Source organism: Trachypithecus francoisi, unplaced genomic scaffold (genome assembly GCF_009764315.1).
Source record: "Trachypithecus francoisi isolate TF-2019V2 unplaced genomic scaffold, Tfra_2.0 Lachesis_group3, whole genome shotgun sequence".
In the NCBI taxonomy this organism is placed as follows: Eukaryota; Metazoa; Chordata; class Mammalia; order Primates; family Cercopithecidae; genus Trachypithecus; species Trachypithecus francoisi.
This window is the reverse complement of record NW_022681468.1, coordinates 148,568,352-148,592,025: the sequence shown is the minus strand read 5'-3', so window position 1 is coordinate 148,592,025 and position 23,674 is coordinate 148,568,352. Positions and strand designations below refer to the sequence as shown.

General features: G+C 44.7%; 1 protein-coding gene across 2 annotated transcripts; it reads left to right on the top strand.

Moving 5' to 3' along the window:
* Positions 1-147: 147 nt before the first annotated feature.
* On the top strand, positions 148-17,664 carry OIP5 (Opa interacting protein 5). Of its 2 annotated transcripts, none has more exons than XM_033190473.1 (5): positions 148-529; positions 788-854; positions 5,504-5,626; positions 12,660-12,741; positions 17,096-17,664. In XM_033190473.1, the coding sequence occupies exons 1-5, from the start codon at positions 208-210 to the stop codon at positions 17,189-17,191; spliced, it is 690 nt and encodes a 229-aa protein (XP_033046364.1). In that variant the 5' UTR covers positions 148-207; the 3' UTR covers positions 17,192-17,664. The 2 variants fall into 2 exon arrangements, with proteins under 2 accessions (XP_033046364.1, XP_033046365.1); XM_033190474.1 differs by lacking the exon at positions 17,096-17,664 and adding an exon at positions 13,069-13,509 and having other exon boundaries at positions 170-529; positions 12,660-12,761.
* The last annotated feature ends 6,010 nt before the right edge of the window (positions 17,665-23,674 follow it).

Here is a 23,674-nt window from a genome sequence, read left to right as displayed (position 1 = left end):
CTGATTTCCCGTCCCAACAGACGCGCGCTTTTCTCACACTTCACGAATACGCAGGCGCCGAAGGGCCTGCAAGGCCGGTTCCGGTAACGAGTGCGCGGACTCGGACTCCAGCGCTTGGATTACCCACGATGTCCAATGAGGACGCAGGAGCTGTGCTTGGGGCGGGGCCTGGCGTGTATTCGAAACGAAGGCGCCTGCTGAGAGAAGATGGCGGCTCAGCCACGGCGGCATCGCTCGCCTTGCGCAACGCCGCCCCAGGGTGACTTTTGTGATGGCACTGAGAGGGCGATTGACGAAGCTTCTTTTACGACCTCCATAGAGTGGGATACACAGGTGGTGAAGGGGTCCTCGCCGCTCGGCCCCGCAGGGCTGGGGGCTGAGGAGCCGGCCGCCGTCTCGCAGCTGCCGTCTTGGCTGCAGCCTGAGAGGTGCGCTGTTTTCCAGTGCGCACAGTGCCACGCAGTGCTCGCCGACTCGGTGCACCTCGCTTGGGACCTGTCGCGGTCCCTTGGGGCCGTGGTCTTCTCCAGTGAGTGCAGTGAGGCGTTCGGGAAAGGCAGAGGCTAGCCGGAGGGGTTGTTCCCGCCTTCTCCACCGGGTGGCAGAGAACCACCTGGGGAAGAAAACAGAATGAAAATTTGGAAGCAAATAACTCCTTGGCCTGGGGATGGGGCAGGGAACTGGGGAGTCTCCTGACATTTATGGCCGGGATGAGTCTGTCTAGAGGAGAGATCTTCCATTTCAAGGCCCGCAGAGTATGAGTTCTGACCCGTGTTTGTGTTCCTAGGAGTTACAAATAACGTCGTTTTGGAAGCGCCCTTCCTAGTTGGCATTGAAGGTTCACTCAAAGGCAGGTACGTATTGATAATTACAGATTGGTCTCTAGTCCCTGACTTTATGAGACTGAGGAGCGTGGAACTGACATGTACTTGTTGAGCAAGTCTGTTGACACCATTTCCTTTTTTTTGTTGTTGGTTTGATTTTTTTTTTTTTTTGAGATGGAGCCTCACTCTGTTGCCCAGGCTGGAGTGCAGTGGCGCGATCTCGGCTCACTGCAAGCTCTGCCTCCAGGTTCACACCATTCTGCCTCAGCCTCCCGAGTAGCTGGGAAGGCATGTGAAGTCATGCCAAATTGTGAATATGAAGAAAAAAATGGGGCTGGGCGCGGTGGCTCACGCTTGTAATCCCAGCACTTTGGGAGGCTGAGGTGGGTGGATCACATGAGGTCAGGAGTTCAAGACCAACCTGACCAACATGGTGAACCCCCATCTCTACTAAAAATACAAAATTAGCCGGGCATGGTGGCACACACCTGTAATTCCAGCTCTTTGGGAGGCTGAGGCAAGAGAATCACTCGAACCTGGGAGGCAGAGGTTGCAGTGCACCGAGAACACACCATTGCTCTCCAGCTTGGGCAACAAGAGCGAAACTCCATCAAACAAACTAATATATGGAAATTAAAAGTGCTACTCCAGTTATAAGCTGATATGGAGAAAGTTTGAGTGGTATGAGTAGAAGATCAAACCAGCCACAGCATTCCTTTAAACCAAAGCCTAATCCAGAACAAGGCCCTAACTCTCTTCAATTCTGTGAAGGCTGAGAGGTGAGGAAGCTGCAGAAGAAGTTTTAAAGTAGCAAATGTTGGCTAGGTGCAATGGCTCATGCCTGTAACCCCAGCACTTTGGGAGGCCGAGGTGGGTGGATTGCTTGAACCCAGGAGTTTGAGACCAGCCTGGGCAACATGATGAAATGTTGTCTCTACAAAATACAAAACAATTTAGCCGGATGTGGTGGCGCACACGTATAGTCCCAGCTGCTTGGGAGGCTGAGAAGGAAGGCTGGCTTGAGCCCATAGAGGTTGAGGCTGCAGTGGAGCTGTGATTGTGCCACCACACTCTAGCCTGGGTGACAGAGCAAGACTATCTAAAAAAAAAAAAAAAACAGAGGTTGGTTTTTGAGATTTAAGGAAAGAAACCTTCTCTATAACAGAAGTCCAAAGTGAAACAGCAAGTACTGATGCAGAAGCTGCAGAAAATGAAAGTGGGTACACTAAACAACAGATTTTCAGTGCAGATGAAACAGCCTTCTATTGGAAGAAGATACCATCTCAGACTTCCATAGGTAGAAAGGAGAAGTATTACCTGGCTTCAAAGGAGCTGGTCACAGTGACTCACACGTGTAACCCAGCACTTTGGGAGACCAAGGTGGGAGGATTGCTTGAGCATAGGAGTTCAAGACCAGCCTGGGCAACATAGCAAGAACCTATCTCTATGAAACATTTAAAAATTAGATGGGCATTATAGTGTGCACCTGTGGTCCAGCTACTTGGAAGGCTGAGGTGGGAGGATCACTTGAGTCTGGGATGTCAAGGCTGTAGTGAGCTGTGATTGTACCACTGCACTCCATCAAAAAAAAAGAAAAAAGAAAGCTTCAAAGGACAGGCTTTCTCTCTTGTTAGGGGCTAATGCAGCTGGTGACTTTAAGTTGAAGTCAATGCTCATTTACTGTTACTATCTATAGCTACTATAGATAGTTATTTCTCTGATGGATATTGGCAAAGTAAATTGAAAACCTTCTGGAAACCCAGCTAAATTTTGTATTTTTAGTAGAGATGGAGTTTCCATGTTGACCAGGCTGTTCTCAAACTCCTAATCTCAAGTGATCTGCCCGCCTCCCAAAATGCTTGGATTATAAGCATGAGCCATTGCACCCAGCCCATTAAATTAATTTCTACTGAGACATTTGTTTATAAGTACTGTGCTTTGTCTGAACTAATTAATTCCTACGTGGAATTTCAAATTAATGACACTTTATTTCACAGTTTGCTTTTTGGTTACCTGTATTCACAAGATTACATTACTATATGTGTGGTGTGGGACTTCATTTACCAATAAACTTAGTATTTATTTTGTTATTTGTTCTTTTTTAGTATCCACTGACATGAATATTTCTTTTTAGCTATGTGTTTTTGTTTTTTTTTTTCTTTTTTAAGACGGAGTTTTGCTCTTGTCGCCCAGGCTGGAGTGCAATGGCACAATCTCCGCTCACTGCAACCTCCGCCTCCCCGGTTCAAGCGATTCTCCTGCCTCAGCCTCCTGAGTAGCTGGGATTACAGGCACCCGCCACCACGCCTGGCTAATTTTTGTATTTTTAGTAGAGACAGGGTTTCACCACGTTGGCCAGGCTGGTCTTGAACTCCTGACCTCTGGTGATCCACCTGCCTTGGCCTCCCAAAGTGCTGGGATTACAGGCATGAGCCATCATGCCCGGGCTAGCTATGTGATTTTTATGTTGTATTTTGTTAATAAAATTCTGCTAGCCTGGGAAGTAAGACCCCATTTCTTCCAAAAAAAATTAGTAGGGCATGGTAGCATGCACCTATAATCCCAGCTTTGGGAAGCTGAGGGAGGTGGATCAGTTGAGCCCAGGAATTCAAGGCTGCAGTAAGCTATGATTGTACCACTACATTCTGACCTGGGCAGCAGAACAAGAACCTGTCTTTTTTTTTTTTTTTTTTTTTTTTTTGAGACGGAGTCTCGCTCTGTCGCCAGGGCTGGAGTGCAGTGGCCGGATCTCAGCTCACTGCAAGCTCCGCCTTCCGGGTTTACACCATTCTCCTGCCTCAGCCTCCCGAGTAGCTGGGACTACAGGCACCCGCCACCACGCCCGGCTAGTTTTTTGTATTTTTTAGTAGAGACGGGGTTTCACTGTGTTAGCCAGGATGGTCTTGATCTCCTGACCTCCTGATCCGCCCGTCTCGGCCTCCCAAAGTGCTGGGATTACAGGCTTGAGCCACCGCGCCAGGCTGGTTTTTTTTTTTTTTTTTGTATTTTTTTTTAGTGGAGACAGGGTTTCACCGTGTTAGCCAGGATGGTCTCGATCTCCTGACCTTGTGATCCGCCCGTCTCGGCCTCCCAAAGTGCTGGGATTACAGGCTTGAGCCACCGCGCCCGGCCAAGAACCTGTCTTAAAAAAAAAAAATTCTTCATAGCATACTCTATATTAATATAATTAATTTTTCCTTTACCAAACCACTTTAAAATTGCTTTTAGCACATGCCTGATTAAATACTTTCTTAAAGTGCTTTTCTTTTAGAAAATTTTCTTATTTTATTTTGAGACGGAGTGTTGCTCTGTTGCCAAGGCTGGAGTGCAGTGGCACTATCTCGGTTCACTGCAAGCTCCGCCTCCTGGGTTCACGCCATTCTCCTGCCTCAGCCTCCCGAGTAGCTGGTACTACAGGCACCCGCCACCACACCTAGCTAATTTTTTATATTTTTAGTAGAGACGGGGTTTCACCATGTTAGCCAGGATGGTCTTGATCTCCTGACCTCGTGATCCGCCTGCCTCGGCCTCCCAAAGTGCTGGGATTACAGGCATGAGCCACAGTGCCCGGCCTATTTATTTATTTATTTATTTATTTTTTGAGACGGAGTCTGGCTCTGTGTCCCAGGCTAGAGTGCAGTGGCCGGATCTCAGCTCACTGCAAGCTCCGCCTCCCGGGTTTACACCATTCTCCTGCCTCAGCCTCCCGAGTAGCTGGGACTACAGGTGCCCGCCACCTCGCCTGGCTAGTTTTTTGTATTTTTTTTAGTAGAGACGGGGTTTCACTGTGTTAGCCAGGATGGTCTCGATCTCCTGACCTCGTGATCCGCCCGTCTCGGCCTCCCAAAGTGCTGGGATTACAGGCTTGAGCTACCGCACCCGGCCTATTTATTTATTTTTTAAGACGGGGTTTTAACACGTTGCCTAGGCTGGTGTTGAATTCCTGGGCTCTAGCTATCTGCCCACTTTGGCCTCTGAAAGTGCTGCGATTACAGTAGGTGTGAACCACTCTGCCTGACCAAAATGTTCCTAACATTTAAATATGTCTTATATACCAGCAAATATGATGACTTGCTCAAGAATTGTAATGAGAACTAAAATCAACATCTGACTCTTCATCAGTAATCTTTTCAGAGGATAAGGAAAACAAAATAGATGGCTTGCTAGGGTAATGGAATTCCTTTTTCTTTCTCTTTTAGTCTGGGCATTTTTTCATTCACTTTTTTTTATATATGCAAAAGACAAATCTTGATTTTAGTTCTATGAACAATTTGTTTAGTAAAGCCCCAGTCAACTTGATTATTTTTTCAACAAATGTGAATTTATATAATGATAGCCATTTTACACCGTGATTTGTAGTTTTAAATGTTTAAGTATTAATCAGATTAGTTAGCTCTTTTTCTGTTTATTAGGGGTAAGTTACCTTTCTCTACTGAAGTGACAATTATACATCCATGACTGCTTTGACCAGAATATAAGAGGGTGTCCACAATCCAGCATGTAATTAAATTACAATCTGAGTTACCCTTTCTTGAATGTGATATTCCTTCAGTCTCATTCCTATTACAATATCATTTTCACCCTGACTTAGGTGTTAGGAATGCTTCAGAGACTAGTTATTTTTTATTTCTTACATGATTTTTTATTCTTACCCATATTCTGTTTTTCCCTACTCCTAGCACTTACAACCTTTTATTCTGTGGTTCCTGTGGGATTCCCATTGGTTTCCATCTATATTCTACCCATGCTGCCCTGGCTGCCTTGAGAGGTCACTTCTGCCTTTCCAGTGACAAAATGGTGTGGTGAGTAGACTTAGATATTGATCATCAAATACATTTCATTTATTTATTTATTTGAGACAAAATCCATCAAATAAATTTTAAAACATTTTTCAGGAAAGACAAAGTGGGCTGAGCACAGTTGCTCATGCCTGTAATTCCAGCACTTTGGGAGGCTGAGGCGGGTGGATCTCTTGAGGTCAGCAGTTTGAAACCAGCCTGGCCAACGTGGTGAAACCCGTCTCTACTAAAAAATACAAAAATTAGCCAGGTGTGGTAGATGCCTGTAATCCCAGCTACTTAGGAGGCTGAGGCATGAGAATTGTTGGAACCTGGGAGGCGGAGGCTGCTGTGAGCCGAGATTGCGCCACTGCACTCCAGCCTGGGAGACAGAGTGAGAGTCTGTCCAAAAAAAAAAAAAAAAAGTAGCTGGGCATGCTAGTGCACACCTGTAATCCCAGCTACTTGGGAGGCTGAGGCAGGAGAATTGTTTCAACCTGAGAGGTGGAGGTTGCACCGTGAGCTGAGATTGCGCCACTACACCCCAGCCTGGGTGACAGAGCAAGACTCTGCCTCAAAAAAAAAAAAAAAAAAAAAAAAAAGACAAAGTGTTTGTACCAAAGAAGATGCTAAAGTCAGGCACTGTCTTTGACAAAAAGATAGCATTGGGCCAGGTGTGATGGCTCACGCCCCTAATGCCAGTGCTTTGTGAGGCCAAGGTGGGAGGACTGCTTGAGGGCAGGAGTTCAAGACCTCCATGGGCAATATAGTGAGACCTCTATTTTTTTATACAAAATAAAAAAAAATTAGCTGTATGTGGTGGTGGCCTGCCCCTGTAGTCCCAGTTACTTGGGAGGCTGAGGTGGGAGGATCACATGAGCCCAGGAGTTCAAGGTTACAGTTTGCTGTGATCACACCACTGCATTCCATTTTGGGTGACAAAATGAGACTCCATCTCTTAAAAAAAATAAATAAATAAAAGATAGCAGTGGGACCAAAATATAATCTTGTAACATTATGATTATCTTCCATGTCTTCTTATACCACATCTCTGTTTTTTTTTTTTTTTTTGAGACGGAGTCTCGCTCTGTCACCCAGGCTGGAGTGCAGTGGCGCCATCTCGGCTCACTGCAAGCTCCACCTCCCGGGTTCACACCATTCTCCTGCCTCAGCCTCCCGAGTAGCTGGGACTACAGGCACCTGCCACTGCGCCCGGCTAATTTTTTTGTATTTTTAGTAGAGACGGGGTTTCACTGAGTTAGCCAGGATGGTCTCGATCTCCTGACCTCGTGATCCGCCCGCCTCGGCCTCCCAAAGTGCTGGGATTACAAGCATGAGCCACCACGCCCGGCCATATACCACATCTTAAGAAGCATCCATGAAAGAATTCAGAGGGTAGTCTTTCATTAAATAAACTTTTTGCCAGATGTGGTGGTGTGTGCCTGAAATTCTAGTTACCCAGGAGGCTGAGGCAGGAGGATCCCTTGAATCTTGAAGGTGTTTGAGATCAGCCTAGGCAACATAGTGAAGCCTCCTGTCTCAAACTGCCCCCTTAAAAAAAATAATAATAAAAAGAACATTGTATGACCAGGCGCAGTGGCTCACGCCTGTAATCCCAGCACTTTGGGAGGCCAAGGTCGGGGGTTCGTCTGAGTTCAGGAGTTCGAGACCAGCTTGGCCAACATGGTGAAACCCCATCTCCTTTAAAAATACAAAAATAAGCAAAGTGTGGTGGTGCCCGCCTGTGGTCCCAGCTACTCGGGAGGTGAGGCAGGAGAATTGCTTGAACCCAGGAGGCAGAGGTTGCAGTGAGCCAAGATCGAGACACTGCACTTCAGCCTGGGTGACAGAGGGAGACTCCGTCTCAGAAAAAATAAAAATAAATAAATAACAGATAAAAAGATCATTCTAGAAGGTAAGCTTTTGCAAAATAATGTTGTAGTAGATACCTTTTGGGTTTGTGCCCAGCCTCTGTCTCCCTCTAATAGGTGGGGCCTTGTATATTTATATCATATGTGATTTGTATCATGTGTGATTCCCACTCTCAGGTACTGGATCAAGAATGAATACCTGGCCAGGCATGGTGGGTCATGCCTGTAATGTCAGCGCTTTGGAAGACTGAGTTGGAAGATTGTTTGAGCTTAGGAGTTTGAGAATAGCCTAGGCAACATAGCAAGACTCTTGTCTCTACAAAAAATTTAAACTATTAGCTGTGTGTGGTGGTGTATGCCTGTAGTCCTAGCTACTTGGGAGGCTAAGGTGGGAGGATAGCTACAGCCCAGGAATTCAAGGTTACAGTGAGCTATGATTGTGTCACTGTATTCTAGCATGGGGAGCAGAGCAAGACCCTGTCTCTTAGAAAAGAAAAACGGTGCTGGGCATGGTAGCTCATGCCAGTAATTCCAGCACTTTGGGAGGCTGAGGCGGGCAGATCATGAGGTCAGGAGATCGAGATCCTGGTTAACATGGGGAAATCCCGTCTCTACTAAAAAATACAAAAAAATTAGTTGGGTGTGGTGGCACGTGCCTGTAATCCCAGCTGCTTGGGAGGCTGAGGCAGGATAATCACTTGAACCAGGGAGTCAGAGGTTGCAGTGAGCCGAGATCGCGCCACTGCACTCCAGCCTGGCAACAGAGCGAGACTCTGTCTCAAAAAAAAAAAAAAAAGAGAAAAAAGAATACCTGACCCAAACTAAGCCAACCAGTTTTCTACCCTAGGAATTTGAAATAAGGGCCCAGAAATACCAGTTACGTGTAGATGGTACTAGTGTTGAAGTTGGGAAGTAAAAGCTCTATGTATGGGGTAGCTATTTCCTATGTGATACATGTAGCTGCTGAGAAATCTCTGCAGTAAAACATGAAGCAGACAGAAAAAAGTAAAAATAATGATCATGTAGCCTCATAGCATCAGAAAAACTATCCTACTGGCTATCCTTTCTCATGAATTACATTGGCTATTGCATTATTTTCCTAATAAATTACACTTTTAAGCTTTTTTACATATTACAAGAAACTGAAACATCCTTCAAAGTCTTTCCTTGACCATTAAAAAACAAAAACAAAAAACAAGCATTGACAACCTAGTTTATGTAGGCATTATGCTATATCACTGAGTTCTTAATATAGTCTAAGAAAACTAGGGCTCAAAGAGGTGGAAGAGCTGAGATTTGAGCACATCTTAAATGCTTATTTTTCATAAAACTAAAAGGTTTCCTTTCTCTCGTTTCTTTTTTTTTTTTTTTTTTTTTTTTTGAGACGGAGTCTCGCTCTGCCACCCAGGCTGGAGTGCAGTGGCCGGATCTCAGCTCACTGCAAGCTCCGCCTCCCGGGTTTACGCCATTCTCCTGCCTCAGCCTCCCAAGTAGCTGGGACTACAGGCGCCCGCCTCGTCGCCCGGCTAGTTTTTTGTATTTTTAAGTAGAGACAGGGTTTCACCGTATTAGCCAGGATGGTCTCGATCTCCTGACCTCGTGATCCGCCCGTCTCGGCCTCCCAAAGTGCTGGGATTACAGGCTTGAGCCACCGCGCCCGGCCTTTTTTTTTTTTCTTGAGACGGAGTCCTGTTCTGTCGCCCAGGCTGGAGTACAGTGGCGCAATCTTGGCTCACTGCAAGCTTCGCCCCCTGGGTTCGTGCCATTCTCCTATTTTCCTGCCTCAGCCTCCCAAGTAGCTGGGACTACAGGTGCCCACCACCAGGACTGGCTAATTTTTTTTATTTTTAGTAGAGACAGGGTGTCACCGTGTTAGCCAGGATGGTCTTGATCTACTGACCTCGTGATCCACCCGCCTTGTCCTCCCAAAGTGCTGGGATTACAGGTGTGAGCCACCATGCCCAGCTGCTTTTTCTCATTTCTTATGCTTAGATAGATGTTTTTAGCTGAGTTATGGTTGACTAAACAATAAAACTTATAAGCAAAGCCAGTCCTTTACCATGGGTTGCTCACTGTGCATTAGGTATACCATTTGATCTTCTTTGCAAATTTCCAACACAAAATATATATCTGAGATGGATTGATCATTTATTCTTCTTCTATTTTTTAAAGATGGAGTCTCACTCTGTCACCCAGGCTGGAAGTACAATGGCATGATCTTAGCTCACTGCAACCTCCGCCTCCTGGGTTCAAGCAATTCTCCTGCCTGGGCTTCCCAAAATGTTAAGATTACAGGCATTAGCCACCATGCTCAGCCTCAATTTCTAGATTCTTAAGCAATTTCTATTTAGAATTAACTTTAAAGCAGGAAAAAAAAAAAAAATGTAAATGTGTGCTGTTAGTAATCCCACATCTTTTCTAGAAATCAGTACAAAAGTAAATGTTCTAGAGGAGCAATAATTGCATTTTTGCTAGGGTAGTAAGCTTTTAGTAACATATTTTTAACAAATTTGAAAAAGCATTATGAGATTTTGGTTAATTTCTTAATATTTAAAATGAGTTGGATAAAAGGTCAGGACATTCTTTTCGATTAAGTAGAAACTTTGGCCTTTTCCTCTTGGATTCAGGATGGCTGCTGCAATTACAGTCATTACATCTATTGATGATAGCATCCTAAACATGAAGGAAAAGGATATGGAGAGTATGGGAACACAAGAAAATTCCCCCTTTTCATCAGCATAAATTTTCTTTCTTTCTTTTTTTTTTTTTTGAGACAGAGTCTTGCTCTGTCACCCAGGTTGAAGCACAGTGGTGTGATCTCAGCTCATTGCAACCTCTGCCTCCCAGGTTCAAATGGTTCTCCTGCCTTGCCTCCCAAGTATTTGGGGCCACAGACGCACTCCTCCACGCCCGGCTAATTTTTGTCTTTTTAGTAGAGATGGGGTTTTACCATGTTTGCCAGGCTGGTCTCAAACTCCTAACCTCAGGTGATCTGCCCATAGTGCTGGGATTACACTCATGAGCCACAGCGCCCTGCCGGCATAAATTTTCTTAATCTTTTTTTTTTTTTTTTTTTTTGAGACATGGTCTGTCTGTCACACAGGCTGGAGCTATCGTGGTTCACTGCAGCCTCAACCTCTTGGGTTCAGGTGATCCTCCCAACTCAGCCTCCCAAGTAGCTGGGACTATAAGCATGCCACCACATCTGGCTAATTTTTGTATTTTTTGTAGAGATGGGGTTTCACTTACACGAGGCACAGTGGCTCATGCTTGTAATCCCAGCACTTTGGGAGGCTGAGGCAGGCGGCGGACCACCTGAAGTCAGGAGTTCAAGACGAGCCTGTCCAATATGGTGAAATCCTGCCTCTGCTAAAAATACAAAAATTAGCTGGGCATGGTGGTGGGCACCTGTAATCCCACCTACTTGGGAGGCTTAGGCAGGAGAATTGCTTGAACCTGGAAGGCAGAGGTTGCAGTGAGCTGAGATCATGCCATTGCACTCCAGCCTGAGCGACAGATTGAGACTCCCTCTCAAAAAAAAAAAAAACAAAAAAAAAGGAAAGAAAAAGAGATGGGGTTTCGCTGTGTTGCCCAGGCTGGTCTCAAATTTCTGGTCTCAAGCCATCTGCCTGCCTCAGTCTCCCAAAGTGCTGGGATAATAGGTGTAAGCCAGCACACCCAACCAGTTTTCTTATCCTTGTTGGCCAGAACTATGTCACATGATCACTTTATTTGAGAAAGCAAATATGTAACAGTAGGCTCATGGCAAAAATCTGGATTCTGTTGGCAATAAAGAAGTGAGGAAGGCTGGGCTTGGTGGCTCACGCCTATAATCCCAGCACTTTGGGAGGCTGAGGCGGGGGGGATCACCTGAGGTCAGGAGTTTGAGACCAACCTGACCAACATGGTGAAACACCGTCTCTACTAAAAATACAAAAATTAACTGGGCGTGGTGGTGCAAGCCTGTAATCCCAGCTACTTGGAAGGCTAAGGCAGGAGAGTCGTTTGAACCTCGGAGGCAGAGGTTGCAGTGAGCTGAGATCATGCCACTGCACTCTAGTCTGGGCAACAGAGCGAGACTCCATCTCAAAAAAAAAGAAAAGTGGGGAATAACTACTGGGAATAGGTGACCAACACTATGTCTCACACTGGGATTACTTTCCTTCAAACTGTGCTACAGGATCCCACTGATGAAGTGTAAAGCTTATATCATCATAATTATTCATACGAGCCTGGTTTTTGTCTTTAGTTTACCATGAGATAATTTTGTCTCTGGTAGGGTGAGGCAGAGATCCTCTCCGATTTGTTTATTTTTGAATTTGTTTTTGCAAGGAAATGCAGTCATCCTTCAGTATCCGTGGTTTGAGGACTCCACCAGATACCAAAATCCATGGACACTCAAGTTTCTGATATTAAATGGTATAATATTTGCATATTACTTTTGGATATCCTCCTTTTTTAAAGTATAAAAGTACATATTTATTTATTTATTTATTTATTTATTTTTTTTTTTTTTTGAGACGGAGTCTCGCTCTGCCGCCCAGGCTGGAGTGCAGTGGCCGGATCTCAGCTCACTGCAAGCTCCGCCTCCCGGGTTCACGCCATTCTCCTGCCTCAGCCTCCCGAGTAGCTGGGACTACAGGCGCCCGCCACGTCGCCCGGCTAGTTTTTTTTTGTATTTTTAGTAGAGACGGGGTTTCACCATGTTAGCCAGGATGGTCTTGATCTTCTGACCTCGTGATCCGCCCGTCTCGGCCTCCCAAAGTGCTGGGATTACAGGCTTGAGCCACCGCGCCCGGCCTAAAAGTACATATTTAATACTTTAAAATAATCTCCAGATTACCTATGACAGCTAATGTAATGTAAATGCTATGTGCATTACAAATATGCATAGGAAATTTACAAAGTTGTTGTATTGTTAAGGGAATGATGACAAGAAAAAGAGTCTGTACCTGTTCAATACAGACACAATCCAGTTTTTTTCCCCAAATATTTTTAGTCTGTGATTGTTCGAATCTGATGCTGTACCCATGGATATGGTGGGCCAACTGTAACATCATGAGTCTTGAAGTGAAAATCAGTAAGAAGGCTTTTCTTGACACACATTTTCTTTAGAAGGCAAGTTTGGTTCATTTATAATCTTAATCATGGTATGACACTAATATTTTCTCTTTTTTCCTATCTAGCTATCTCTTAAAAACAAAAGCCATAGTAAATGCATCAGAGATGGATATTCACAATGTATCTCTATCAGAAAAGATTGCAGAGGTAAAATTTCATGATGGTTGTATGCTTTTTTTTTTTTTTTTTTGAGACGGAATCTCGCTCTGTTACCCAGGCTGGAGTGCAAGTGGCCGGATCTCAGCTCACTGCAAGCTCCGCCTCCCGGGTTCACGCCATTCTCCTGCCTCAGCCTCCCGAGTAGCTGGGACTACAGGCGCCCGCCACCTCGCCCGGCTAGTTTTTTATATTTTTTAGTAGAGACGGGGTTTCACCGTGTTAACCAGGATGGTCTCGATCTCCTGACCTCGTGATCCACCCGTCTCAGCCTCCCAAAGTGCTGGGATTACAGGCTTGAGCCACCGCGCCCGGCCATATGCTTTTTTAAAATACAACTCTTGATAACTTCTACCAGTGAACTTGGGGATGATGAAATAGTATGATGCTCAGTAATCCTTTATACTTGGTTTGACCTTCCCTATCGAATTTGTAACGAAAAGTAAAATACTAAAACCACGCTGTAAGTTGTAGTTCAGGAAGAAAGGAAAAGCTGCTCAACTGCTGCACTCCTGTGTTCTCCTTTGTGCTGGGAATGGATATCATCATCTTGCCATAGAGCTGTCTTCCTTGCAAACACCTTGTAATTGCTCAACTGTCTCAGTTGTAAGAGTGAAGAAACAGTTATTAAGAATTCTTGGTTGGGTGTGGTGGCTTACGCCTGTAATCCCAGCACTTTGGGAGGCCAAGGTGAGCAGATCATGAGGTCAGGAGATTGAGACCATGCTGGCTAATACAGTGAAACCCCGTCTCTATTAAAAATACAAAAAGTTAGCCTGGCATGGCAGCACATGCCTGTAGTCCCAGCTACTTGGGAGGTGGAGGCAGGAGAATCGCTTGAACTGGGAGGTGGAGGTTGCAGTGAGCCAAGATCACGCCACTGCACTCCCGCCTGGGCAACAGAGTGAGACTCGTCTCAAAAAAAAAAAAAAAAAAATGTAGCGGGGCATGGTGGCTGGCACCTGTAATCCTAGCTACTCAGGAGGCTGACACAGGAGAATCGCTTGAACCTGGGTGGCGGAGGTTGCAGTGAGCCGAGATTGTGCCACTGCACTCCAGCCTGGGTGACAGAGCGAGACTCCGTCTCAAAAAAATAAGAATTCAGGGCTGGGCACGGTGGCTCAAGCCTGTAATCCCAGCACTTTGGGAGGCTGAGACGGGCGGATCACGAGGTCAGGAGATCCAGACCATCCTGGCTAACATGGTGAAACCCCGTCTCTACTAAAAAATACAAAAACACTAGCCGGGCGAGGTGGCGGGCGCCTGTAGTCCCAGCTACTCGGGAGGCTGAGGCAGGAGAATGGCGTAAACCCGGGAGGCGGAGCTTGCAGTGAGCTGAGATCCGGCCACTGCACTCCAGCCTGGGCTGCACTCCAGCCTGGGCGACAGAGCGCCAGACTCTGTCTCAAAAAAAAAAAAAAAAAAAAGGAATTCTTGGCCGGACACTGTGGCTCATGCCTGTAATCCCAGCTCTTTGGGAGGCTGAAGCGGACAGATAATCTTAGATCAGGAGTTCGAGACCAGCCTTACCAACATGGAGAAATACCATCTCTACTAAATATACAAAATTAGCCAGGCGTGGTGGCGCATGCCTATAATCCCAGCTACTGGGGAGTCTGAGACAGGAGAAGCGCTTGAACCCAGGAGGCAGAGGTTGTGGTGAGGCGAGGCTGTGCCATTGCACTCTAGCCTGAGCAACAAAAGTGAATATCCATCTCAAAAACAAAAACAAGCTGGGTGTGGTGGCTCACGCCTGTAATCCCAGCACTTTGGGAGGCTGAGGCGGGCAGATCACCTGAGGTCAGGAGTTCGAGACCAGCCTGAGCAACATTGAGAAACCCTGTCTCTACTAAAAATACAAAATTAGCCTGGCGTGTTGGTGCATGCCTGTAATCCCAGCTATTCAGGAGGCTGAGGCAGGAGAATCACTTGGACCTGGGAGGCAGAGGTTGCGGTGAGCCAAGATCTCACCAATGAGAGCGAAACTCCATCTGAAATAAACAAACGACAGAAAAACAATTCTTATTGGCCGGGCGCAGTGGCTCACACCTGTAATCCCAGCACTTTGAGAAGGCAAGGTGGGTGGATCCACGAGGTCAGGAGTTCAAGACTAGCCTGGCCAAGATGGTGAAACCTCGTCTCTACTAAAACTACAAAAATTAGCCAGGTGTAGTGGCAGGCGCCTGTAATCCCAGTCCCAGCTACTCGAGAGGCTGAAGCAGGAGAATCGCTTGGACCCGGGCGGCAGAGGTTGCAGTGAGCCAAGATCACGCCACTGCACTTTAGCCTGGGTGACAGTGAGAATCTGTCTCAAAAAAAAAAAAATAATAATAATAATAATAATTGGTATGGGAAATGACTTTGGAATGGCAGTATGAGGAGTTTCATGGATAGGATCCAGGAAGAATACTATAAAGGAAACAGCCGGGTGTGGTGGCTCACACCTCTAATCCCAGCACTTTGGGAGGCTGAGCCGGGCAGATCGTGAGGTCAGGAGATCGAGACCATCCTGGCTAACACGGTGAAACCCCATCTCTACTAAAAATGCAAAAAATTAGCCTGGTGTGGCGGCCGGCGCCTGTAGTCCCAGCTACTTGGGAGGCTGAGGCAGGAGAATGGCGTGAACCCAGGAGGCGGAGCTTGCAGTGAGCCAAGATCGCTCCACTGCACTCCAGGCTGGACAACAGAGCGAGACTCCATCTCAACAACAACAAAAAAATTTAAAAAAATGAAACAACCATCTTAAGTCTCTGGAAATTTTTCTCAAGGTATATGGCAAATAGAGAAACATTTAGTTTTGAGACAGAGTCTTACTCTGCCTCCCAGCTGGAATGCAGTGGCATAGTCTCGGGTCACTGCAACCCCCACGCCTCCCAGGTTCAAGCAATTCTCCCACCTCAGCCTCCTGCGTAGCTGGGCCTACAGGCGCGCACCACCATGCCCGGCTAATTTTTGTATTTTTTAGTAGAGATAGGGTTTCACCATCTCTACTAAAAATGTTGGCTAGGCTGTTCTCGAACTCCCGACCTCAGGTGATCCTACCAAAGTGCTGGGATTACAGGTGTGAGTGCCAGGTTCAAGTGCTTCTCCTGCCTCAGCCTCCCCAGTAGCTGGGAACTCAGTTGCCCTTGCCCCCAGCTTGCTTGTAGGGTGGAAATCCCATGCTGGGAGGGGCAAATGGAAATTATCAGAAGCCACTGCTCTTGCCCTGCTGAGTAACATCACTAAATTTTGTTCTAAATATAGCTGTTCTAAGGTGTAAGAACTCTTAAAAATTAATTGCAACAGTTGTCTGTTCTAAACCTAATAACCAGAATTAACTTTGCAGACCATTAGTAGAATATTAAAGTCAGAGAGGCATTTGTTACTGTTAACAAAGGGTTAAAAGAAAAGCTAAATTCTCCCCACTGGAAAAGAAGACTCTCCATAAAGCTCTGTGACCACATGTTATTCATCTTCACAGTAGCAGTGCTGCTCAGCAATGTTTTGTCTTTTTTTCCATGAAACTTTACACTTGAGGATCTTTTGTTTCTTGGTTTTTTTTTTTTTTTTTTGAGACGGCGTCTTGCTCCATCACCCAGGCTGGAGTGCAGTGGCACAATCTCAGCTCACTGCAAGCTCCATCTCCCGGGTTCACGCCGTTCTCCTGCCTCAGCCTCCTGAGTAGCTGGGACTACAGGCGGCCGCCACTGCGCCCAGCTAATTTTGTTTTTGTATTTTTGGTAGAGACGGGGTTTCACTGTGTTAGCCACAATGGTCTCTATCTCCTGACCTCGTGATCTGCCCAACTTGGCTTCCCAAAGTGCTGGGACTACAGGCATGAGCCACCACGCCCGGCCACATCTGAGGATCTTATTTTGCACTAGGTTGTTGTGTAAAGTTCTAGAATTAGAAGAAATTTATTCCTCAAATGCATTTATACATTGCCAGCTCCCAATTACTAGATATAAACTAGCTTAAATTTGAAATGGTGTTTATGACCAGCCAATTGATAGTTAAGCTTTAAATGCCCAGATATCCAGCTGGGTGTGTGGTGGCTCATGTCTGTAATTCCAGCACTTTGGGAGGCCAAGGCAGGAGGATTACTGATGGCCAGGAGTTCAACACCAGCCTGGGCAACAAAGCAAGACCCCATCTCTACAAAGAAAATTTAAAACACATGACTGTAGTCCTAGCTAATCGGGAGGCTGAGGTAGGAGGATCACTTGAGCCCAGGAGCTTGAGGCTGCAGTGAGCTATGATTGTGCCACTGTACTCCAGCTCAGGCAACAGAGTGAGACCCTGTCTCTTAAATAAAAATAAAAAAAGATGCCCTGATATATATATATGTATATTTCCTTCCTAGCTGAAAGAGAAGATAGTGCTAACGCATACTCGCTTAAAATCACTAATGAAGATTCTGAGTGAAGTGACTCCTGACCAGTCCAAGCCAGAAAACTGATCCTGTACCAAAGCTTGAGTGTCAGGTTCAGGCTTGATTGCTGTCTTCAACAACAAGTGCTGCTTAGTCATTTCTCAAAAAGACTGGCTTTGGGAAATGCAGTTTCTATTTACCGTTAGGCTGATTGTCCAAATGATTTGTGAAGCTGTTTTTAGAAGATGAGAAACTAAGGATTCTTCTGTTTTATAGCTATTTGCCTTAAGAACTTATTTTAGATTCTGATTGAATTCATAATACTTATTTCTGAAGATGTCTTTGACTGTAAATTTAGGAATTAAGATGCAAAGTCCCATGTGTCCTCTGATCTAAAGTTGCATGGTTGGTCTGAAAATAGAGTTGGGCTTAATGTTGACTTCTAGTACTCCTGCATGGAGCAGTTGTTATCAATATTAATAAATTTTTTTAACTTATGTAAAATACAGATCATAATATTCCATAGGTAATGTTTAATAAATTGCCTGAATAATACACAATTTGTCTCTTTTTCGGTTGTAAACTGAGGTTAACAGAGCAATAATGAAAGGAATGATAAAACATCAGTCACCAAAGTACTGTTTTCTCTAATTTTGTTTTTGTAGCACTTCGAGTAACTTATCAAAATATTAATTTAATAAATATTTGTAAAGTATTAGGCTAGGTGCTGGGGATAAAAGGTAAGCAAAAACAGACACGCTGTATCCTTAGAGTTTATAATCTAGTCAGACAGACATTCAAATAATCACATGAAGATATGTAAAATTACAGGCCTGGTGCAATGGCTCCCATCTGTAATTCCAGCATTTTCGGAGGCCGAGGCAGGTGGATCACTTGAGTTCAGGAGTTCAAGACCAGCCTAGCCAACGTGGTGAAACTTTGTCTCTACTAAAAATACAAAAATTAGAAAAATTATCCAAGCATGGTGATGTGCACCTGTAATCCCAGCTACTCAGGAAGCTGAGGCAGGAGAATTGCTTGAACCCAGCAGGTGGAGGCTGCAGTGAGCTGAGATCGTGCCACTTGCACTCCAGCCTGGGCGACAGAGTGAGACTCCATCTTAAAAAAAAAAAAAAAAGATACGTAAAATTATGACTCTAGTAAGGGTTTTAAAGTAAAGGAACATAGGGATACACGCACATAAAGCAGGCAACTGATCTGGTCTGGGGTTCAGGGAAAGAAAGCCTCTGTGTAGAAGTGAAGTTTCAGCAGTGGTCTGAAAGATGAATAGGAATTAATAAGGGATAGCATATATACAAAGGCCCTATGAGGTCCTTAAAAGAAGGCCTGCCTAATCAAATTTACTTTTTCAGAATGTCACTGTGGTTGTCCTGTGGAAAACGGGTGGGAAGGGCCACAAGCAGACCACTAAGGAGAGCCTTTGGCACTAGCACAGTCAAGAAATTACGTATCCGAGTGGTGGAGGATACAGAAGCTAATAATAGCAGAATATTTTTTCGAGATGGAGTCTTGCTCTGTCGCCTAGGCTGGAGTGCAGTGGCCTGATCTCTGCAACTGCCATCTCCTGGGTGTTGAAGCAATTCTTCTGTCTCAGCCTCCTGAGTAGCTGGGATTATAGATGCATGCCGCCACACCCGGCTGATTTTTTATATTTTAGTAGAGATGGGGTTTCACCATGTTGCCCAGGGTGGTGTCAAACTCCTGAGCTCAGGCAAATCCACCCGCCTCAGCCTCCTAAACTGCTAGGATAACAGGTGTGAGCACTGTGCCTGGCCTGTTTATGCTTTTTTTGAGGGGAGGGTGGTGAGACAGGGTCTCACTCTGTCACGCAGGCCTGAGTGCAGAGGTGTGAACATGGCCCACTGCAGCCTCGACTTCCTGGTTTCAAGTGATCCTCCCAACTGTATCCTGAATAGCTGGCACCACAGGTTTGTGTCACCATGCCTGGCTAATTAAAAAAAAAAATCGTAGAGACAAGGCCTTGCTATGAGCTCAAACTGGGCTCAAGGGATCCTCTCATTTCAGCCTCCTGAAGTGTTGGAATTACAGCTGTGAGCCATTGTGCCAGGTCTGATTATGTGTAGAGTTGCAAAAATTTGGTCCTATAAGCAAGGTTGATGCTTTCTGGCAAAAACCAGCACAATGAAAGCTTTTACTTTCTAAGTAAGACCTAATATAGGCCGGGCGCAGTGGCTCACGCCTGTAATACCAGCACTTTGAGAGGCTGAGGTGGTCGGATCATGAGGTCGGGAGTTTGAGAGCAGCCTGCCCAACACAGTGAAACGCCGTCTACTAAAAATACAAAAATTAGGCTGGGCGCGGTGGCTCAAGCCTGTAATCCCAGCACTTTGGGAGGCCGAGATGGGCAGGAGATCGAGACCATCCTTGCTAACACGGTGAAACCCCGTCTCTACTAAAAAAATACAAAAAAAAAAATAGCTGGGCGTGGTGGCAGGCGCCTGTAGTCCCAGCTACTTGGGAGGCTGAAGCAGGAGAATGGTGTGAGCCTGGGAGGTGGAGCTTGCAGTGAGCTGAGATCCGGCCACTGCGCTCCAGCCTGGGCGACAGAGCAAGACTCCGTCTCAATAAAAAAAAAAAAACAAGAATTAGCTGAGCATGGTGGTGTGCGTCTGTAGTGCCAGCTACTGGGGAGGCTGAGGCAGGAGAATTGCTTGAACCTGGGAGGCAGAGGTTGTGGTGAGCCAAGATCACGCTACCTGGGTGACAGAGCGAGACACTGTCTCAAAAAAAAAAAAAAAAAAAAGACCTAATAAATACCATAGTGAGTCTTCCTTGGTTTTTGTTTTTTTAATTTTTTTTAATTTTTTGAGATGGGAGTCTCGTTCTGTCGCCCAGGCTGGAGTACAATGGCATGATCTCGGCTCACCACAACCTCTGCCCAATTCTGCCTCAGCTTCCCGCATAGCTGGGATTATAGGCGCCCGCCACCATGCCTGGCTAGTTTTTGTATTTTTAGTAGCAACGAGGTTTCAACCATGTTGGCCAGGCTGGTCTTGAATTCCTGACCTCAGGTGATCCACCTCCCTTGGCCTCCCAAAGTGCTGGGATTACAGGCATGAACCACCACACCCATCTCATCCAGGAGTTTTAAAATATATGTGTGGGTATGTTCACCTCAATGTATTTCCTTTCTTTAAACTTTTCTTACAAAGGAATATTTGGACCAGGTGCTGTGGCTCACGCCTGTAATCCCAGCACTTTGGGAGGCCGAGGCGGGCAGATCATGAGGTCAGGAGATCGAGACCACCCTGGCTAACACGGTGAAACCCCATCTCTACTAAAAACACAGGAAAAAAAAAATTAGACAGGTATGGTTATGGGCAGCTGTAGTCCCAGCTACTCAGGAGGCTGAGGCAGGAGAATGGCATGAACCCAGGAGGTGGAGCTTGCAGTGAGCCAAGATCGCACCACTGCACTCCAGGCTGGGCAAGAGAGCGAGACTCTGTCTCAAAAAAAAAAAAAATTAAATGCTTGACCTTTACATCAAATTAAACTGGCTAGCTTTAAATAGATTTTTTTCAGATTACATGCTCTAGAAAAAAAGAGATGTGTGACAAAATATAGAGTGAAAGTATACTTCTTCCCTTTCTATTTTTTTGAGGCACAATATAGCATCCTGGTAAGTGAGCAGGCTCTGGAACCAAACTGTGGCTTGGGTACCTACTAGCCATGAACTGGAACAATTTATCTGTTTTAAGTTCCTTCTATGTAAAATAGGGATAAAAATTATAGTGCTGTAGTGAGCATTAAATGAGTTAGTTAATACATCTAATGTAATTAGAGCAGTGCTTATCACACAGTTGGTGCTCAATGAATACTATTAAACTCCATGTATGTGGATACACACAGAGACACAAAATAAAGGCAATTACATATATGTTGGAAAAAGTATTCCAAAACTATGGCTACAAAAGCAACATTACATATTGAGGTTTGAATGGCTGCCTGTTCCATTGTACAACACACTGGAAACTGCTACAACTATGTCTCAAATAACCTGGTCCTTTGTTCTTTGACATCTGAAGAGTACTTTGGCACAGGTCTTTGGAAAGACTCCTTCTCCCATTGTCAGCATGTACTGCATTATTTAAAATTACCCATTTCAAGTAACGACACGCGATGAGATTTCAGTGCATTCTCAGCCCATGCTGCTTTATTGCTAAAAATATATATATACACAGGTGCAGAGTTTCCAACTCGTTTAACCGTTCCTTTTTACATCAAAGAATTAAATTTCTTCAGAAACCCCAAAGATGCATAGATTAAGAAGCAAGCTGCCTTCTGTAATACTTCAAATAATATTCAATGAAACTCAACATTATACACCAATGGTGCAACGGAGAATATGGAGGACAGCAAATAAACACAGTGAGCAACTCTTATAAGGCAGTAAGCAAAGTAGAATGTGAAGGACAGTCTCAGATAATCTTTCTGGTTTTAAGAGATGAGTCGGTTTTATGGTAAGTACCAACACTGTTACTGTTTAAGGATTGATGATAATGTATTACCAGAATACCTTTCTTACCCCTGGGAGAAATGGTTTTTCGCTGATGCAATGACATCACAAGGGAGAAAACACCTGAATACTATCAGTAACTAAGATACCTATTCTGACTTTAAAGAAGATTTAGGACTTCATGGAAAAATCTGTGATGTTTGGTTTCCCAAAATTATTTTAATGTGCCTTAGTGGAATAATGAGAGGAATTTAGAGAAACTCTGTTCTTAATCTTTACTGGCTGACAGACATGCTATCAGCAATTAGGGAAGCGAAACTATATTGAGGATATGACATCTCACTTCATGTATTTGAATGGAAACCAAACATCACAATCACAAGAAGTCTAATTCAGTTCTGAACCACTGAAAAGTTACCATTCCACTTTATTCATTCCCAAAGTTATCTGTAGCAAAATCCTACAGGAAAGAATATGAAATAAAGTTTTCAAAACAAATTATTTTTCAATCATAAAATGTAAAACCTTGAATGTGCTTAGTGAAAATCATTTAGTTTAATCTTGAATTCTATTTAGGCTTGTTTCAGACATCATGAATGCCATTTTTACATCATTTTGTCTTAATCACTTGTACTTATACAAGAGTTATTTTTAAAATAAGGAATTTTCTCAAAGAAAAATTTAAGCTACTACAGGCCGGGTGCAGTGGCTCACACCTATAAACCTGGCACTTTGGGAGGCGGATCACATAAGGCCAGGAGTTCGAGACCAGCCTGGCCAACATGGCGAAACCCCATCTCTACTAAAAATACAGAAATTAGCTGAGGGTAGGTGCATGTCTGTAATCCCAGCTCCTCGGGCGGTGGAGGTTGCAGTGAGCTGAGATCACATCACTGCACTCCAGCCTAGGCAACAGAGTGAGACTGTTTAAAAAAAAAAAAAAAGGCCGCGAGGAGTGGCTCAAGCCTGTAATCCCAGCACTTTGGGAGGCTGAGACAGGCGGATCACGAAGTCAGGAGGTTGAGACCATCCTGGCTAACACGGTGAAACCCCGTCTCTACTAAAAATACAAAAAAAAAATTAGCCAGGCACGGTGGCAGGCACCTGTAGTCCCAGCTCCACGGGAGGCTGAGGCAGGAGAATGGCGTGAACCCAGGAAGTGGAGCTTGCAGTAGTGAAGATCGCGCCACTGCACTCCAGCCTGGGCGACAGAGCCAGACTCCGTCTCAAAAAAAAAAAAAAAAAATTTAAGCTACTGCAATAAATTTGTTTATTCATCAAATAAAATAAATGGTAAGGATTTTCTTCTTTTAAAGTGGAAACATTTTCTCCTGTTTAACCTGGCATTAAAAGCTTTAGGCAATAAATTGTAGTCTGGCCAAACCCATCAAGGATAAAACTTTGGCTATAAAATTTGTTTAAACTTTTTTATGCAATAAAATAACAGAAACTAATTACAGATCTGTCAGTATTTTCAGGACTATTCTACAAAAAGGAAGTCTCCCTTGTCGCAGGGGTACTTTATAGTTGGTTATTGGTAGTTGGTACCAGTATCATCCACAACATGTGCCTAGTCATCTGAAAATTCTGAAATATTGGAAATATGTGCACCCTCTTTTAAACTCAAATCCCAGTTTTAAAAGACCTCAAACTTTGTCTACATAAACCATATCATAAGCCCCATATCCACATCTAGTTATTTTACATATTCCATACTGGCATTCCCTGCTTTCCTACTCTTTCTGAAACTCTGCACCTTTCTGATTATTATAGCCATAGCAGCTAATTTATTCAACATGCTTAGTTTGTCTTTTGTTTTCAAACATGCTTGGAGACTAATGGAACCAGGCAAGTGGTTAGAGGGTGGGCACTGTTATGCCCTAGTCCTGACAGTTTGAATGTCTTGTGGTTGCCCCTGTTTATCTTCTTCCCATTTTCAATGGAAGTAAGAAAAATCCTTTATTAAAACATGAAAATAATCTGAATAAATTCAAGCTATTGGTTTTAGTCTCTATTGCTTCATTATTAACAAATGCATATATAAAATAACTAGTAACCACAACACTGGACAT

What these genes read in the sequence shown, in the direction of transcription:
- OIP5 (XM_033190473.1), top strand. Translation starts at nt 208, where the DNA reads ATGGCGGCTCAGCCACGGCGGCATCGCTCGCCTTGCGCAACGCCGCCC. An exon ending in TCCAGTGACAAAATGGTGTG is followed by an intron (nt 5,627 to 12,659) that starts GTGAGTAGACTT and finishes TTTCCTATCTAG; the next exon opens with CTATCTCTTAAAAACAAAAG. An exon ending in TATCAGAAAAGATTGCAGAG is followed by an intron (nt 12,742 to 17,095) that starts GTAAAATTTCAT and finishes TTTCCTTCCTAG; the next exon opens with CTGAAAGAGAAGATAGTGCT.